The sequence below is a fragment of the Mesoplodon mirus genome, assembly GCF_964341445.2.
Source record: "Mesoplodon mirus genome assembly, chromosome: 4".
Taxonomy (NCBI): Eukaryota; Metazoa; Chordata; class Mammalia; order Artiodactyla; family Ziphiidae; genus Mesoplodon; species Mesoplodon mirus.
Genome location: NC_138979.1, coordinates 17789254 through 17809300, shown reverse-complemented (window position 1 = coordinate 17809300; position 20047 = coordinate 17789254). Strand labels below are relative to the sequence as shown.

Below are 20047 nucleotides of genomic sequence, written 5' to 3'. Positions count from 1 at the left end.
AAAGGACTAGAGTCCTAATAGAAAAAATTGTTGATTAATTTATACTATTCATATCTACTAAATCACATTTTAGTTTTCTAACTTCAAAGTGACTCTACCCATCTAACCATTGTAAGAAAAGCTAGAGGGGGGAAAAAAGGAGAAGAAAAGCTGGAGACACCACTGCCCAAGGTTAAAGCAGAGATCATTTAGGTGGATTGTAAACAATTACAATTTAACTTTTGGGTGAACCACTTTGATCACACGTACCTAAGGAAGACTGTGCTGGGGAAGGAGAGTTTTAAATGAAAATCACGTTCTGAGGAGATTTAAAGCAAAATTATATAATCTTTGCATATCAGATATAATGTGTTTCGGAAGATGAATATTTCTGCCATAATGTAACACACAAAGCAAAGCTTAGGAGAGGATCACTGCTTTCTCCCCCCAGATTTCTTAGTCTAAATCTGGACAGTTGTTCACTCCATGCAGCCAGTGATTTCAAATATATGCAGCTCATTGTTCCCAGATGAAGAACATATTTCCTATTTTTGCTGCCAATCCTGGTCTCCAAGATCCTGAGTCATATGAGCTTTCAACCCTCTTGGGTTTTTCCTGGCGTATCAGTGTTTCCTTGCCAGCCTTACCAGTATACTTGCGCTGCCTTTCTAGGGTGGGGACCCTATATCACTTAGAGATCTTGCCTCTGTCCTGGGTGCATATTTAATAAGAGATACAGTGCTTTGGCACCTCCATATTTGTTTTTGTAAGCACAATTTATGCTTCTGAGCTTTTTTCTTGTTCTGGTTAAAATGTTATTTAAATTCCCTCATAAATGCAATTTTCTCACATATATCACTTATTTCAAATGTGCAACAGGGGACGGACTAGCTATCGGTACCAGGCATGTTCTTAATTCTGTAGCCTCCAGAGCTTCCCACTGGTGTGAACATCTAAATTTGTCCTTCTATACACTTAGTTTCCTTTTTTAATCGGAAAGAACAGATTTAAGTATTTTATATGAAAACTTTTGTATTCAACTATCATCAAGACAAAACCAAGTAAATAAACTACGATTTGTGCAGGGCAGGGAAAGTTCTGGACGAGAGCTGAGGGAGACACTGTGACAACGTGCACCTGCGACCACAAAGTGCTGGGTTTTCCCAAAGTCCTGACTCTATGATGTATTTTTCCAGACCAGTCTGGTGAACTTTGGATATGGCCAGAGAAAGGCAACTCTTCTACATTTCAAATGTTTGCAGTGTGGGTTGTCAAAACTGTGTGAGTAGGGTGATGTGAGCCTGGGGTCCAGATGACTTACATCCCATCCACATTCTTCTCACCCATTTGGGATTTGGGTCAAGTTACTTAACATCCTTGAGCTTTAATTCCCTCACTTGTAAAACAAGCTTTGGACGCCCAGGTCATTAATGCTCAGATTGTGTGTGGCGGCGGCCAGTGAAGAGGGGAGCCTCGGTCTCAGGGAGTCGGGAAGCACATGGGCGCCTGGGTGGATGGGCTCTGTCAAAGTCACCAGCCCCCCCGCACCCTGCTGTTGCCTCAACAGTCATGTGTTATTTATTGATTTACTTATATTTTGGGGGGGGGGTGCTGCACGGCTCATGGGATCTTACCCAGGGATCAAACCCGAGCCCCCTGCAGTGAAAGCGCCAAGTCCTAACCACTGGACCACCAGGGAATTCCCAGTCCTGAGTTTTTACAATCACTTTTCATACATTGTGGTTCTTTGTCAATTTTCAGTCTAAAAAAAAGGAAGTTCGCAGTTTTCCAGAAAAAGTTTGAAAAGCTCCGGTGTAGATGGTTCCATTCCTGAGGTTCTTTCCAGTTTTAACTTTGCATGACTCTGTTTCCCCCTTCACTTACTGACCTCAGGCCTGCCTGCCTGCTCTCATTGTCTGTAAAGTCCACAAAGAAAGACGCCACCGTGTCTTATTCCTGCGTAACCAGGCTCAGAGCTCGGCAAAGCATTGGAGTCAGTGACTGCTTGTCACATCAGTAAATGGACTCCTGCTTAACTAGCCCCACTGTTTGTGAGAGACACACACCCAGACACAGCGAGCGTCGGGCTGTGGCACTCGGGGCAGCAGTGACATTTCACTCCTCCTGCTTGTGTCCCACGCCGGACCTGCATGTCTGAGACCTCCAGTGCCTCAGCAAACTGTTTGTTTTTCTTAAAAAAAAAAAAAAAAATCTCTCAAGGCTGGTGTTACTGCTGGTGGTCATGAGACTGTCACCTTTACGTATGACTAGGTACAGGTGTGAGAAGGAAGCCCGCTTGGCTAGCTCCTCCTCTAGTTCCCTAAACACCGTCCTTTTCCGAGTCAGGCTGTGGATTCTCATGGCGTGATCCACACACTCTCTTCCACTGTCTGCATTTGTGTTTCTGCTTATGCTCCTGGTCCTCTGCTTGTGCTCCTCCCTCGGGCATCCGTGCCTGTGCATCCCTCACCTGTGCAGCCTCACCCGGCATCCTTGCCTGTGCAGCCTCACCTGGCATCCTTGCCATATGGGAGCTGTCCCCGGCCACATGTCTAGGCCCTGCCGTCCTCGTGCTCTGTGGGACACTCCGTACAAGAAAGGGCCTTGTACGAGGGCCTTTCTTGTACGGAGGTGGGACTCAGGGGACCCAGTTATGGCTGCCGTTAAATTAAAGATGCCAAGTCACTGTTGAGCGGTGCTCTGTAAGAGGACCCTGTCTGGGCAGACAGTCTTTGTTAGATGGCTGTCCTGTGAGGATGCCGTCCGTGCACCCTAGAAACATGGGGGCGGCATTACCTGTACCACCCAGCTGCCTGTTTCTGTCCCGTGCAGCCCTTTCCCACTTAACAGGAAAGTCGCTTAGGCGGAGGCCTGGTTGATTGCTCTTGTCAATCGGGTCGAGGTCCTCCCCAGTGACTCTCTTTCATGGCTCAGAACAGGCTTGCCTCTTCTCAGCAGCATCGAAATTGTGGCATGCACACAACAATGGGGGCCAAGAGACTGGGGCGGGATCCATGTGGTATCTGGTATCTGTCATCTTCTGTAACACTTACGTGCTTCCTGTGGAGATGGCAGAAGCCAGCGTTTTTGTCTCTCATTTAATCCATCTGGCCTCTCCATGTTGTGTGTGTCTGTCTGGATCAAGATGGAGCTTTGTATTCTGGGACCCATTATCTCCGAGGTCCTACCTGTGTTTGACAGGTCAGGGCATCTACAATCTGCTCCCTCTTCTATGCAAATCACACTCGCCGCCTGGCTCCCAGCAAGCAGCTCCTACATCCCCCATAATAAATCTGTTTCTGTGAAACCAAGAACATGGATGCTATATAACATTGCTTTGTTTTATTTTTGAAAATATAGAGTCCCATTTTTTTTCTCTATTACAAGTTGCCAAATTGTCAGCCTTACTATCAATTCAGTAACAGCTTTTTGTCCGGGTCAAGGAGGTGAAACACAACAAAACCAAAGACTATCCTATTAATTGTACTTCTCAATTTTAAGATCTATCCAGTTTACAATTTTAATGTGAGAACTGTATGCCTTGAAAACGTAGAGACAGATTGCTTTTGAGTAGCTTGCCTACTTTCTTATAGTACTCTTAACAGATCAGAAAAAAAGCACCGCTCTAAAATATACATAACTTAGGTTAGCAATATGAGATTTGAAGAAACTGAATTTATGTTAGTAAATCAGCTAATCTGAAAGCTTCCAGGAGAATTTTTATTTTATTAGCTTCAAATAGCATATTGTATGAATATCTCAAGATTTTCTACTCTCAGCATCCTCCCCATTTCTAACCACCTTTTGTCATTACATTTTGAGCAAAAAAAATGCAAGCTAGGTTGTTATCTTAAGAAACCCACTAGATTACTGTTAATCTGTAGTGGAAGAATTCAGTATAGGGGTTTCAAAGTCAAAGTACTTTGTAAAAGATTTCCCATTTGATTAATCTATCTTAATGGATAATTGGGTGTTGATCTATAAAAAATATTTGTTCTGAAGGGCTGGGAATAAGAATAACCTGTCTTATCCTCTTATGCCAATTTGTATACTTAAGTATCACTTGCAGTTTAAGAAAAGGAGCTTTGATTAATTTTAGGAAATTTCTGAATACAATAGAGGTGTAAGCATGTGAAATAGTCGAAGCTATCTATTCCTTACATTTCTTTTTCTAGGTGGAAAGTAAGTTAAGCTAAAAGTATGATGAAAAGTCACATCTGAAGTGTTTGAATTATAGAATCCTCATTTTAAGCTTTTTTTTTTTTTTCTTCTGTATGCGGGCCTCTCACCATTGTGGCCTCTCCCGTTGCGGAGCACAGGCTCCAGACGCGCAGGCTCAGCGGCCATGGCTCACGGGCCCAGCCGCTCCGCGTCATGTGGGATCTTCCCAGACCAGGGCACGAACCCGCGTCCCCTGCATCGGCAGGCGGACTCTCAACCACTGCGCCACCAGGGGAGTCCCTAAGCATTTTTTTGATAAGGAAAAAGTATGTAAATAGATGACCAAGATTGTACTTAGGAACAAAATCATAGAATGCATGCCTTCTGATTTGCAGTCCTGTGAGTTTTCTAGAATATTCAACAAACTTCTGAGTGGGATAAGCCATTACACTGAAACTACTATAGAGTATGAATGAGTTGTAGTACCTAAAATCTGATATCTAAGCTCTAAGTTCCTGAGGGGCTGTGGGTGGTTCAACCCAGTGGATAAACTGACACTTGAGAAGCAGTGTGGTTAATAGTTAAGGGCCATTGTAGTGCACAGGTTACCATGGCACCAAACCGTGGGGGACCCACTCAGCCCATGTGGAAGTTGAGTGGGGTGGGAGATAGTAAGGAGAAGGCTTCCCAGAAGAGGTATTGTTTTAGATGAGTAATACTGCTTGAGTGGTCTTCAGTGGGTGCGTAGGAAATATGGGGAGCCGGGACCACCTCTGGACTTCCGTCATCCTGTTAAGGTTCATGTATGCACTGCGGGTGAGGGCATGGTGAGGAGTGAGGTTTAAGACGTAGTCAGAGAACAGATCACGGACAGCCTCGTTTACGTTATTTTTGTCCACACTAAGGACCTTAAAGAGCATTTGAAGAATTTCAAGTAAAGGAATATGCTTGTTAGGGTTGTACGGGATGGCTTATTGGGAATGGGATGGTAAGTCGCAGCATTGGTGGCAAGACTGGTTCTATGATCATAATGCAAGATTCCAGGTGAGTAATGATGCTTGGCAAAACCAGAGGAAAGGGAGAGACTGTGTTTACATGCTTAGCATCTCACATGTAAAGATGGATGATGATGATGTGATTTTTCTTATTAGTACCTCCAGGCTCAGAAACTTAGAATCATCATCTCACTGTGTAGTCACTCCATTACCGAGTTTTCTTATTTTTTCCCCCATGAAATCTCCTCATTTCTCTCCTTCTGCCCAATCTAGCCCCAATCCTCATTTTTTAATATCTGAAGTGACTATTAGGATCTCCTAACTGGTCCGACTGTCTCTACATTGGCTGAGTAAGCTCTGGGATCACGCTGTCCTCACAGTCCTTCAAGCTCCTGTGTGCGTTCTCACCCAGACTATGTGCTGTCTGTGAGGCTTATCTTCTCACTGCCCTGACTGTCCCCTACCCTCTTGTGTACATTGGACTGTCATCTTCCTTCTTCAAGACACTTTTTCCCAAGCAATCTAGTTTTCCTCTGACTTTCTAAAGCGCCAACTGGGGATGGACGCTCCCCGATGTATGGTGGTTCCGCTTAGGAGTTTTGGATTTTACGATGGTTCGAAAGTGACGTGCATTCAGTGGAAACCGTACATCTAACTTTGAACTTGGATCTTTTCCCGGGCAGGTGATATGCAGATCCTCTGTGGAGATGCTGGGTACTGGGAGCAGCTGCAGCTCCCAGTCAGCCATGTGATCACAAGGGGAAACAACTGATAAGCTGACAACTGTTCTGGTTTCCACTTTCAGTACTGTATTCACTAAATTACATGAGACATTCAACACTTTATTATAACCTAGGCTCTGTGTTAGATGACTGAGCCCAACTTAGGCTAATGTCAGTGTTCTGAGCACATTTAAGGTAGGTGAAGCTAAGCTATGATGTTCAGTAGGTTAGGTGTATTCTTTTTTTTTTTTTTTTTTGCGGTACGCGGGCCTCTCACTGTTGTGGCCTCTCCCGCTGCGGAGCACAGGCTCCGGACGCGCAGGCTCAGTGGCCATGGCTCACGGGCCCAGCCACTCCGCGGCATGTGGGAGCTTCCCGGACTGGGGCACGAACCCGTGTCCCCTGCATCGGCAGGCGGACTCTCAACCACTGCGCCACCAGGGAAGCCCATGTTCAGTGTATTTTTGACTTACGGTATTTTCAGTTTATGTTGGGTTTAACAGGCCGTAACCCCATTGTAACTCAAGAAAAATCTGTGTATAGATGTATCTGAGACTTTTTAATATAAAATATTTTTTTAACATTAAGAAATTTTGAGGATCTCCCAGTTTGGATTGTAGGGCCTGGTAGTTAAGAACACTGGCTTTTAGGGGACAGTTGTTTTGATTTCTCAGTAAATAGCAAAACAGAGCACTGCTCTCCATTCAGTGTTTCATCACATTTGCACATTTTTATGTTGTTATTTATTTTTGTTTTTGTTTTTTCACTTAAAAGAGAGCAGTGGCCTGGACACTCGTTCCTTGACACCGTAATTTTTTTGTATATTGTTAAAATATACATTTGACACCAATTCAGCCCTTGATAAAAATAAAATTCTTAGTGGCAGTTCCAACAGCAGGGTTACGAGTGCTACCATTTTCATTGTGTAGCCAGTCCATTGCATCTGTTGAAAGGAAAGCGTTCAGCTTCTTTATACATTGTCCCCTGTGCACAGGAAACAGTGTCTATTGTGGACCATCATTTGTATGTGAAAGTCAATTATACACTGAAAGCAAATTTGCAAGCGTTCAGAAAATGGAGGCTGTGATCCTCATTGTATTTGTTCTGCAGCGTTCTCCTGGGCAGGGGGGGATAGTGGAGGTGGCATTCTACCAGGATCTTCAGGAGCATTCTACCTGTTTGTTTGGCAGTATGCGTTAAAGAAAACTTTAGACTGTGAAGGAGAAGTAAGGAGTGGTTTTTGATAATAAGTCTTAAACTCTTTGGCAGTGTGGTTTTATTGTTTTTGTCTCTCTACTCCTTACCCCAATGTAAACTAAGAGGTTGGCTTTTTTTTTTTAATGAAATAAATCTAATTTTAGAAGAGTGGGTTTTAGGAATCATCTATCTGAACATTCCTCCAGTTGCTGAAAACCCTTCTCTAAGCCTGCTGATAAACGTCACCCACTTCCTTCATGGCTTTTCCTCCTTTCACTGTCATGTTCTCTGTTCTTCATAATATCAGTTGTTACTCCCACCCCCACATTTTCGTATAAAAGCTTCTTAATTCTTCTTGCCAGCTTTGTGTGTGTATGTGTTTTTTTTAAACGTTCTGAAAAAGCTAAGTTTTTCCATTGCCAAAAGCTCATCATTCTAATGTTAAAAGTCAGGGTCCAGAAAAGCAGATCCTGTTATTCAATACCATCTGTGTCACTAGCTGTTCATTTCTTACATCTTTTCTTCCTTTTCCAAAGTCAAATATTCAACTAAAATAAGAAACAAAAATGATATGTGTATACATATATAAAAATATATCTGTATATATATATATTTATTTATAATAAAATGTTCTCAAATCCTATGCAGGATTTGCAGTGCCTGGGGGTTCAGTCCTCATTTATTTTTATTACATTGTATTTTACCTAACATTCGTCAATAGAAATTGGTAGTGGTCAGTGGATTTGCTCAGTCTAGTGAAATTTTCCAGTTACTAATGTCTCATTTTAACTCATTTTAAATTTTAAGAAGATAGATTCTGAAGACTGCATAATCCTGTGTCCAATTATTACGTTTAATCCTTTGTCTTCCAAAGCAAATTGGAAATTACTCAAGAATATGTGCTTCTATTGTTAGATATTCCTAATTCCTAGAGTAGTTCTTTCTAAACAGGGAACAGTAAAGGATGGTTTTCATATGATGGGCTATTTGTTCAGTCCACTCAGCAAATATTTAATAACACTTCTTTGAGCTATGCCCTCAGAGAAGAGTACTTGCTTACTGGCAAATAAGAAGTAATGCTGTCATTTTCATTTTGTATTTCTCTGTTTTGTATTTCTCCGGATGTTTGTACCAATTCAGTTAACACTAGTAACAAGTCTGAACAAAATAATTCTAGTAACATTGTCAAAGCTGCCTAGAGTGACATTAACTGCTCAGTCTTACACTTGTGATACATAGTACTGTGGTTATTCCACAGCTGCTCTAAAGTTTGATTTATATAACGTACCTATTAGGATGCTTTCCACTGCATTTAGTAGAAAACCCAGCTCAGACCAGCTCAAACCATGAGGAAATACATTGTCCTCCATAACTGGTTCTAGAGTTGAGTAGCTTCCAGGGTTATTGATTCCACAGCCTAACGGTGTTATCAAAGCCCCGCCATCCTTCTGACCCTCTGCCACACTGTCCACAAGTCAGCTTCTCCAGAGGTAACTGCAGGGCTCAGAGGCCTCGTGCTTTCCTGATCACATCCAACTGAAGGGAGTGAGCCATCTCCCCACGCATGGAATATGTCCATTCGGGGTGATGGGGCCATTCTTGGACTAATAACATTGGACTAATAAATCAACAGGGGCAGGGGCCCATAGGTTGGTATAAATTTAGTAATGAATTCACCCCTTGAAGCTGGGTTGCGTTCCTGAGCACAATCAGAGTTCATTAGGAAGAAGAAATGGAGAAATGGATTTGGGATAAGCAAGCAATGGAGATCATTACGGTCGCAACAGTAGTATTGCTTCTCAACGGAAGAAAAAGACCATGTGGCTTAGAGTCAACTGTTGACAATGAAGTGTGTGTGATGACCAGATCAAAGTGTTTATTTATGGCAGAAGCTACAGGACTTTGAGGTTCAATTGACGCCTAAGGTCATGTTCTGCATAATCATTACCATGTATGTGCTCAGTCTTTTCCAAACTTCTTGGTGACCCAGTCCTAACGTGATATCTTGCAGAGCTGAGTAGCTGAATTTGTCGCATGGACTAGAATTTTAATTGAGCTGTATTTGCATCTGTTGAAAACATGGTAATTAGGTATGTCTTAATTATAGAATGTGCTGCCTGAAAGAAAAATAAGCAGCTTCACATTACACCTTCTTTAAAAAGAGAAACTTGAAAGTATCTGTTTTTATAGGTAATCACGTGGGAAAGTAGCTGATAGTGCAATGCACAGAGCAGAAATGTTAGTCAAAAATAGAAATTTCCATTTGTTTGGAAGGAGGTAATCATCTTTCTTTGTGCAGACTATCTGCAGAAGGAAAGCAAACAATCTGCAAAGAGCAAAATTAAAGAGAAAAAACGTAAAATTTATATAGCATTTAAAATAGTCAATTACCTAAATGTAGGTTTATGATTAGTCCGTGCATTGTAATTTATTGTATGAACGCAATAGATCAAGCCATTTACGGGTGATATATTACCAGTACTTTTCTTACTTGAAAAATTGTTTATCTGAATATCTTTTGTAGTTTAAGAGAATAAAAATATTTTATGTACCTTATTATAAAGCTAGTATTAAATGTACAAAGACTGGTTTTAAAACTGAAAACAAAATCTGACTACCAGTGACTTTAATACATACATTTTTTAAAAAAAATTAAGCACGTGTAACCAATTTACTAAGTTTTAAAAACCACAGTAATTCTGCATAGGGATGGGGTAAAGTGAGATTCTTATTTTTCTCTATCAAATAATTTTAGCATTTGAAGCATACACAATGTAATACTCTAAAAGAACATCTTATGTTTATGCATATGAAGGCACATATTGCTAAATATTTTTAATTAGTTGGCATTCAAAGGGATTAGTTACATCAGTACACCCCCAGAAGAGTTTCTGTGATAGTGTATTACCTAAATCAGAATGTTCAGAATAAGCATAAAGAAATCTCAAAATGTGCAAGTGTGATTGTAAAACAGTCCACTTGCTCGGGGCAGGAAACTGAGCAAGGAGTTTTGATTTTATAAAACGAGGTTACAAAACCTGAAGTTAATAAATGACTTAATACTAATTTTCTCTGTTTCACCCAGTTTAGAAAGTAAGTTGTATTACATACACCAGGAAATTATTGCGAATATGAAAGGAACTGGCAACAAATGTGACTTCAGCATATAGTTCGTTGTGAAGGCTCTGCCTTTATTCTGTGATGGAGCCAAGAGCAGACATATGTCCCATGTGCTTCTCCCAAAACTATTAGGCAGAAAACTAGCAGAATCGCTACTGATCTTTCCATTCATGATTTATGATAATGGTCCCTGTGGAAGACGAATTCTTTTACATGTATTGAGCTCATTTTATTTTGTTTATAGTCTCAGACATTGTAGGGGGCCAGGCAAGCCACCGGATAATACATAGAGCATGAACAATAATAGCATAAAACTCTACCAGAAACTGATAAGAGCTTAACCAAGCACAGTGGCCTTCCTGGGGTTGCTGTCGCCGGGGTGTGGCATGTGCTGTCAGGCCTCATTGGAGGAGCGTAGACATTGTTCTGAAGCTAGAGGATGGTGATGTACAGAGGTTGGATGAAAGTCTGTCTGGTTGGGATAAAGTCACGAGTCAGGCTCACCAGTAGTCTTCCAGTTAAACAGCCGTTTACGGGCAGCCGCTGTCTGCTCAGCAGTCCTCATTTTAGAAGTTTAGGGAATGGGAAACGGACCTGTGATCGTATCATATGAGAAGTGCAATAATAAAAGTTTGTACAAAGCGCTATGGATGGATAGGTAAAAGGAGTTTTGTCTGCGAGACTTGTAGAATAATCACCAGCATCCATTTATCTCACTTGAGTGTACCAACAGACACACCTAGGTTTTGTAGTTCCCGGGAACTTTTGAGAACTGTTTTATCCTGATTTGGTCCATTACCTCAAAGTTGAGGCCACACCCATTTCCCATAATGTGGAAGCCATGGTTTACCATCAGTTAGAGCACAGCCAAGTTCAAGGGTGTTTTCAGACAAGATGCTCCAACCCTGCATAAGCTATATTTACATTTTCTTGGGGAACTCCCCTTGAAAAGGCTACACAGCAAGCCCCCCGGGTCAGGAGTCTTTCCCTGCTCTCTGTGCACCACACAAAAATGACAGCCTTAACTCAGCATTTATTTGTAAGGCTATGGATTTTCACTAGCAATGCCCATCTGAAAGCTGTAACTGGCTTTCTCTAACAAACCCGCACAATTCCTTTTCCATATGAACTGACAGAGAGGGAAAGAAGCAACTTTTTAAAAAGCTGCCTTGTCTCTTGCAAGAGGAGAGTGGCTTCCAGTTAGATACCCCAGTACAGAGGGAGGCCAGCCTTTCTGCTCATTCTGTGGCTGGGAGCCGGTCCTCGAGTCCCTGTGCACATTTGATCGAGCTTCTGGAGTGATTTCCTCAGTAGCAGCTACAAGTCACGGTGCTGAATGACTACAGGATTGACAGTGGGTTTCCTGAGATGCAGTGCTGGCTGCTGGAATGATCTCCTGGGCAGACCGTGGAGTGACTGGATGATAGATGACCAACATCCATGCTGTATGAAGCGTGGAATTGAGCAATCACAGAGTTGATCAAAGAAATGCATGAAGGTCTGGCTGAGGTACAATTGTACCAGAATAAAATAGTAGAGCGAGCCCTGTACTGGTGATGTGCTGGCCCCAAATCTCTCTGTTTCCTCAGCAAGAAATGGAAGAAGTTGGTCTAAATGACCTCCAAAGTACCTTCCGGATTTAGACACAGTGGTATTTTTACTCTTTGGCTGTACCCAGGTCATGACCTGCGGGGATGGGAAATATGTTGGCTTGTATTTTTAATCAAATGTGAAAACAAAAGAATTCTACACTTTTTCTGTTATTACGTTAAATAATTGGTACTTTGTAAAAAACTGAATTACTTGGTTATGGTTGTGCCATCATTTGATAGCATCTTCTATGATCTGTGAGGGTTTAATAGCAGAACAAAGATACTAAGATTGTTTTTTTAATTTAATTTTTATTTTACATTAGAGTATAGTTGATGTACAATGTTGTGTTAGTTTCAGGTGTATGGCAAGTTGATTCAGTTATACATATACATATATCCATTCTTTTTCCGTATAGGCTATTACAGAGTATTGAGCAGAGTTCCATGTTCCCTGTTGATTATCTGTTTTATTTTTATTTTATAAATTTATTTATTTATTTATTTTTGGCTGCGTTGGGTCTTTGCTGCCGCATGTGGGCTTTCTCTAGTCGCGGTGAGCGGGGGCTACTCTTCGTTGCGGTGCGCGGGCTTCTCATTGCACTGGCTTCTCTTGTTGTGGAGCACGGGCTCTAGGCACACGGGCTTCAGTAGTTGTGGCACGTGGGCTCAGCAGTTGTGGCTTGTGGGCTCTAGAGCTCAGGCTCAGTAGTTGTGGTGCATGGGCTTCGTTGCTCCACGCATGTGGGATCTTCCTGGGCCAGGGCTCGAACCTGTGTCCCCTGCATTGGCAGGCAAATCCTTAACCACTGTGCCACCAGGGAAGCCCTGATTATATGTTTTATATATAGTAGTGTGTGTATGTTAATCCCCAATGCCTGATTTATCCCTCCCCCTGCCTTTCCCCCTTGGTAACCATAAGTTTGTTTTCCAAGTCTGTGAGTCTGTTTCTGTTTTGTAAATAAATTGATACTAGTATCGTTTTAACTGGTCTTATTATACTCTTGATTTTGTGTGTTGCTAACTCAAGTGCTGGTGGAGAGGCAAGACTGTATTTTCATTTGAAGATATATTCATTTAATCTAGAGGTCCGTTCTTTGTGAAAGATTTCTAACTGTCTTATATATTTCTCTGTTAGAAGAAGCGGAAAAACACTGATTCATACTTTATTTGTTGATGCAGGGGGAAAATTACCTCAGATTTCAAGGGGTAATCTGGAACCCCAATAATTCTTATTATCAATATATTTGTAAGAACAGCTTAGGCAGCTAATCTGGAAAAAGGTTTATGAGAATGGCTGTTGATGTGTGCATCTATTGCTTCTTAATATAGAAATTCCTAAAGTTCTTTTGTAGGTAGAAACCTACTCTAGTTACTTGTCATTCTTTCAAATGCAAAAAGTTGGCGGTATGCACTTGGACCATATGCTTACTAAGTGTTGCTTCAAAGGATGGAACATCGTTATCACTAAGCAGAGCTTTTATCTGCAAAGTTCAAAGGAGTGTGAGGCTGTGGATTTATGCCTTCCGTGTCTCCATCCGCCTCTGTTCACCTGCCATCGTGTCGACCGACATGCAAAATTATTTTGGATTAGAACATATAGGAGCGTTGGCTTATGATGTTGGCCTTTTAATGACAATATAAGGAAAAATTAGACAGGCTGTGAAGATCCAGTCTTCTCTATGCAGAAATCACAAAGGGTCATACGTATTTGGGAGGCTGAGGAAAGGAGTCCTGTGCTGACATTGGGGTGCTTACTAGGGAGTGGTGCGATTGAGCAAATTCATCAGGGGCTGGGGTGGAGCTACATCATCCTTACCCCAAGAGGAAAGGAAGCTCTTGGCGAGGGGCTGCTTGTCTTCATTTCGCCAATGTGGTACACAGGACCCTTGGGCTTGGCTGTGCGATGAGGGCTTGCTTATCCCCCCAGCAGTACAGGCTCTATATCAACGCGAGAGAATCCATCCGGCCCAGGAGCCAGATTACTGTTACCGTTACTATTACTGTTACCGTTACTCTCTTACTGTTGGCCCATCATCTTCACGCAGGAGTACACATGTGCATAGTAATAATCCACATCACGCATTCAGTCTAATTCACGCGTTCATTCTAATTCTACTGAGAAGTAAACAGCTTTGCAGGCCTAGTTGGAAATGTGGGAAAGAAAACCCTCACACGACTTCAGCCTCCTTATTTTTGTCCCTTTGGTTTCCTGTGTTCCTTATCTTTTTTGTGTGTTTGTTTCCTTCCAAGTGGAAGAAGACACGGAAGAAAGTTCAAGATCAGGGAGAGAGTCTGTCTCCACAGCCAGCGACCAGCCTTCCCACTCTCTGGAGAGACAGATGAATGGAAACCAAGAGAGAGGCGAGAAGACCGATCGGAGGAAGGAGAAAATGGGAAAAGAGAAGAAGAAGGACAGAGACAAGGAGAAGGAGAAGATGAAAGCCAAGAAGGGGAAGCTGAGGGGCCTGGGAGACATGTTCAGGTAGGTGCTGCCAGCCAGGGCCAGCCGGCCCCCGTGTGAGTGCCAGGCCAGTGCAAGCACCGCTTTGATGACCTTGTCTTTGAGGTCAGTGGAGATTCTTCTCTAGTTCCCAGGCTTCGCTGCTGTGTTTTTACTTTCTTAAGGATTGCACTTGAACTATTTCAGACCCTTTTAAAGAGCCTGAAAGATGCTATCTTGCCAACCATGTAAATAACTGTGGAGAGGAATGAGGGCCAGAGACAAAGGGCCCTCACAGCCGTGTTTGTTCTTTTATGCGTGTGAACAATTGTTCATTGTTGAAGTTGAACATCAAGCCCAAGTTAGTGATAGCATATAAAGGTTCATTAATAACAAGTCTAATAAAAAAAATGTTACAAATAGAGCTTCAATTAAGCTGTGTTGATTAATGTAATACTTATTACTTCAGTCGGTAAAGATTTCATTAAATGCAGTCTCTGGCTGTTTCCTGACAGTTGTTTTTGTGCCCCTGAATTATACTCTAGGATTACTTAGCATATCATTTTTTTACAAATCATGGCTGCACAATAAAAGTGACAAGTCGTTCAGAAGTTGCTCTGAAACTCTCCCATAAACGTTCATTGGAGGTGATTTATAATATTCAGGTATTTAATGTTAAATATAAAGATTGCTTGATTGTTCCATAAATTAAACCCCTAAACATATCAAGATGATGGTTTAAAATTGAAAACAGATGGCATAGCCCCTTGACTCTTCAAAAAGTAGTTATCCTGCGTTATGAATCCCTTCCTTTTAGCTTTTTGTTAATTGCAAAATGTGAACAAGAGTTTTTATTTTCATAGAATTTTCCTGATTTATGGTCCTGAGGTTGACCTCAATAACTCAGGGAGTTATAGATAAGTCAAGGCCATGAAGCGAGGACTCGGGCCCAGCCTGCAGGCTACACACATACCAGATGTGTCCTGTGGATGTCTGGCTAAGTCAAGTGCATGGAATAAGTAGGCTACAGACACAGATCACACAGGGCCCGGCCCACTGGCAGTATCAGCTTTAATTTAAATACGGTCGCATTTCCATCTTCAGAACACTGGGATTTGCATCCTTTCACACCAGAGTTTTTCTTGTTCATATACCGCTCCTCCTGAATGCATTTGCCGTCAGATCATCTTTCATCATTATATTCCATGTCCAGGAACACTTACGGATGGAATTGAGCTAACTGCCACTTCAGTTTCTGTGTTAGGCAGAGAGCTTCTCACTCTATATATGCAAACTGACAGCTCGTAATCAGGCACCTACATAATGCACAGAAATAAAGCTGTTGTCTATCCATTAACATTGAGGGAATTTGCACCCCTGTTTTCTTTAAATCAGAGAATATGAAGTAAGAGGAAACCTCCCCTAGGATATACACATCCCACTTGGAGCCCAGTCTCACTTCCAGGTGCGGCGCCCCCCCCCGCCCCAATGAAGTCTTCCTGAAGGCTAATGGCTTGTAGGTTTCCTTCATCGGCCAACATTTATCTGATGGGTTCAGCGCTCTGTTCTTATTGAATAAAAAAGTAAGCAAACTTCTAGATTGTTTATCATGATTTTAGAAATTATACATTATTTTAATTATACATTATTTTTTCTGTAGCTTGGGACTCCAGAGTAAGAGAGGCTTTATGGTAGAGTTTTCTTTTTGGGGCCAGAGGAGTGGTGAGTGTGGGGACCATGGGGAAATATATATTGTTTCAAAGGGACCCTGAATGCAACCCAACCCAGTCCCGTTTTTACTAAAAGTTCTGTAAAACACTGTATGATGTTTTCTCTAGATCAAATTCTACAGATTATACCTCTAATACATAGTGAAAGCTAGCTTTGTGATAAAGAAGTTGACCCATTTGTAACTTCAAAGGCCTGAGTATTCTTAAAAATCAACTTCTGTGTTTAAGTGCAGGGGCTGAAGGTATTTTCTAAAACCTGAGCCCACAGTCTCCCAGTGTTTAAGAATGGCTACTGAGAAAATCGTGGGTGTCCACACTTTTCTGGGACCAATTTGCCGGAGTCAGCCCATGTTGGCTTGTGAGGGTCAATTGTTCAATTTTTAGAAATTTTGCCAATTGATTGTTAAACCCAGCCATTCATAAAATTAGATAAGTTCTATAAAAATCAAAGGTAATTAATAACTCAAAACTCATCACTTCCTAATTATTTTATTACATTTCACTATGATCTCTGCTTTTGAGGTTATTTACACCCACTGTATTGGCATGGTGCTGATACCACACGCTGGTAGCTTAAAATCAGCCGTGTTGGGGGTACTTATACCCCAGGAAGTGTATGAATTCCACAAAACAGGGCTTTTTCTTCCAGGAGAGCCACATACCACCACATGGAGAATGCAAAGATATCCTAACAGGTTGCAGTGTCTTGTCTAGTTGCCTTGAATGTGGCCATCTTCTCTCTGGTTTCCCTTTGGGAAATGGTTGAAGCTTGCGAGTATTCCTCCTTGAAAAGAAGTTGAGAATCCTTTATTAGACTAACAGAAGCTTTTTGTTTGGTTGTCTATTGCCTCTAACTCCTTCACAGCATTATGAAATGTCCTTAGTATTTGAGAAGACTCTTAAAGCATTGTTAGACTTTTCAAAACCTTTTTTACCACCTTCCATACCTACTGGATCTAATTATTTGAGACTAATAGACTTGCAGGTTGATTCTTTTATGTTTCCTTTTTTTTTTTTTAATTAACAGAGGGGAATATAGTAAGATTTAAAAATTAGTCTCTTCCTCCCTCTTTGTTCTTTTGAGGAGAATAGGATGTGATTCCCTTAGCAGTGTTGCTTTAAAATACCTTAATCAAAATGTGTATGTGCATATAATTTCTTAGAGCACTTTGTAAGAAGATTCAAGTATAGCTGCCCAACGTAGGCCTGAAGTACAAAGCAGGGGTCTGTGTGTGTGTGTATGTGTGTGTTGGGGGGTGTTGTTATGATTTGTTTCTGCTTTTTGGTTCAGTTATAACAGAAAGAAGAAGGTAAGGGAAAGGGGAATTAGATGTTGGGAGTGTAGCTTTTGAGGCATATGAGCTTTTCCCCTTTAGTCTTTTGAGGGAATAATAATATGGTTTCCTTCAAAAAACAGGCTTGCAGGTTCTGCTCCCCACCGTCTCTCTCCCCTTGACCCCAAAACACACACACTCTATTCCCACCCCTGTGAGTTGTCTGTGATTTTGTTTACCTTTGATGAGGGCCACATAGATGTACCATATCTCAAAAACTGTACCAGAGGAAACCACGGCACCTTGAGTCGGTATTTTTATTTGTTGGTCTATACAGACGACATGGTTTTCTACTTCGTGCATTGAATGGTCGTCACAAAAACAATTTAATTATTGATAAACAGCTCTAGGAAAGAATGTTGGGAGTCACGTGAATCACTCCTCTATTTATAAATTATGGAGTATATGAGGTGCAAAAGCTGCCTTAATGCAAGTTTTAAATCCCAAATTTAATCTACAAGGAATCAAATGGCAAATGTAAAGGGTCCCGTGTTTGTATGAATTTCTCCTTGTATGTACTACATCTTCTTTTGCCCCTAAGGCGCTCCCATTGCCTTAATTAAAATGGCTTTGGATCTGAGAAGGCTGAGTTTCTCTACTAAAAAGGTAAACTTGACTTTGTTGATGTGATCGTTCTGTGTGAAAAGTGCAGGGCAGCGTGAGGGTCTGAAACGTGGAGCCTTTGTGTATGTCTGATTCTCGGATGCATGACTGTTCAAATTTAATACTATAAAATATTTCTGAGAATTCTGCAATTGTATGAAATTGTCACCAAAGAGGGAACTGAGTCCGTGCTGTAGAAGGAGAGAGATGTGTTGTTTAATGTTTGAAATGCATCCATTTTTAAAGGAAGGCAATAGCATTGCTAAGCAGCGTGTTTTTGTGTGTTTCCATCTCCAAAATGAAAGAATAAGATAATAAACTCCCTTATTTAGGACAATATTCTCAGACAGTAAGCATTTAAAACTATGTATTCCCCTTTTTTTCAGCCCTTGGATAAGCGTAATTCGATGCGACTTTGCCTGAAAAATTAGAACCGTTTTCTTTTGAATGTCATGGAATTGCCTGCCCTCTGAAACGGAAAGTTCCTGGACGTGACCCCACTCACGCCTCAGGTGCTTTGTGTGGCGCTGTGACACATGATGGCCGAGGGCCTGTCGCCCCCTGGACCACTAAAGCAAAAGCCATGTTGCACTGTTACCGTTCAAACTGAATCCTCCAGTTACATTGAAAATGATTCCCTGGGTCCCTACAGCGTGGTTTTATTCAGTTCTGTACGAGGAAAAGGATAATTTAGTGTGAAAGCTTGTTTGGTTGAAATCAGATATATGGCTGTCTTTCCCTTTTTAGAATATAATCGTCTTCAGAATGCAGTGAACACGATGAGATTTTAAAACTCGATGTCATAGTTTGGCTCACACCTTGTAGGCTTTTGAGAGAATAGCAAGCACGCGTCTCGGTTGCCTCCCTTACCTGTGCTCACTAACCGTGTGTCTGTACCGTGTTTCTCGTTTAGCCTGGCCAAACTGAAGCCCGAGAAGAGATGAGCAACAAACGCGAGTCCAAATGTCTTGAGAAGCACATATTGCACAGTTCTGTTTTTTGTTTTTGTTTTTGTTTTTTTAAAACAAACAATAAATTTACTTTCAATGAATTCTTAGTGGCTGTTGACAGATTTTGTTTACGACATCAGCAGTTTTGATGGTTTCGTAACACCCACAATAATCGCTTTGGGACTTTCTGTTCTTGATGTCAAGCTTGGGGGTTTACTGCTTGACAAGACAGAGAAGTGTTTTTTCCTCTCTTTTCTTGGCCCATTTTCATAGTGGAAAACCAGAGTTCTCACTGCTGGTGTATTCAGAACTCACCCGCCCACACCCATCGGGCGTGAGGATGGGTGCTTTGAGAGTGCGCAATGTACCGGGTTGGTTTTGTTGTGCGACATGGCAGCTGGGGACACAGGCAGGTAGGGGAACAGTCTGCGGGCGATGAGGTGTGTGGGTTGGGATAGTCACCCATCGACGGACCAATGGGCCAGTGTGAAGAGGACTTTTTAGCAAAGGTTCTTCCCTTGATGGGTTACACAGTTTAGACAAAAAAATGGAGGTGGGGGGTGCTGAGAAAATAGATATCTTTGCTCAGGGATGGCTGAACCAGCAAGTTCTTCCAGGGTGAAAAAGTAGAGAGACGTTGGCAAATAATGATCCTGAGGTTGCTGGGACCCCAGGGAGTGAGAGTGCACACTCTTTTATAAAAACGTTCCTGGAAAGAGCTGCCAGGTGTTGTCATCACAGGTGTGAAAGCTCGTGCATGTGGGTCTCAGACTGTCCTTCCTTTAGAGCAAAGCCTTCATCCACAACCCCCTCATGCTTCATGGCCCCCTGGGATTTCAGAGAAACGGTAGAGTTAGCTCTATTTCCTGAGAATGGTAGAATTGCATCCCGCTCAAAGAGAAATGTGATGATGAAGAGGAAAACCATGTCATAAGTGGTATTACAGAACTGGGATGGGAGCCTGTGAGAAGGATTCACCTCCGCTCTGACCTGGTAGCAGTTGGCAGCCCGACCCTCGCACCCTCCCCGGCTGAGCGAACCCTCCGGTGCTGCCGGAAGGAAGCACACAGAACAGTGTCAATTTGCTCACGTCAGAAATAGCAGGACGTGTGGATTTTTGCCTCGGGCCCAACTGCCCTGTGGATTAATGTGACCGATTTCTCGTTGGCAGAATTGAATGACATCCAGTGCAGCCTGCTGGTGATTCAGGGGATGCAGTTAAAA

At 42.0% G+C, this 20047-nt stretch overlaps 1 protein-coding gene across 16 annotated transcripts in view; it reads left to right on the top strand.

Moving 5' to 3' along the window:
* PARD3 (par-3 family cell polarity regulator) overlaps window positions 1-20047 on the top strand; it is a 629984-nt gene that overhangs the window by 405328 nt on the left and 204609 nt on the right. For 13 of the 16 annotated variants that reach the window (XM_082620041.1, XM_082620034.1, XM_082620050.1 and 10 more), the window contains one exon: window positions 14017-14248. In XM_082620041.1, coding sequence (XP_082476167.1) covers window positions 14017-14248 — 232 coding nt within the window. Of the gene's footprint in view, window positions 1-14016; window positions 14249-18786; window positions 18937-20047 lie in introns of those variants that run through there. The other 3 variants (XM_082620038.1, XM_082620037.1, XM_082620036.1) reach the window with 2 other exon arrangements.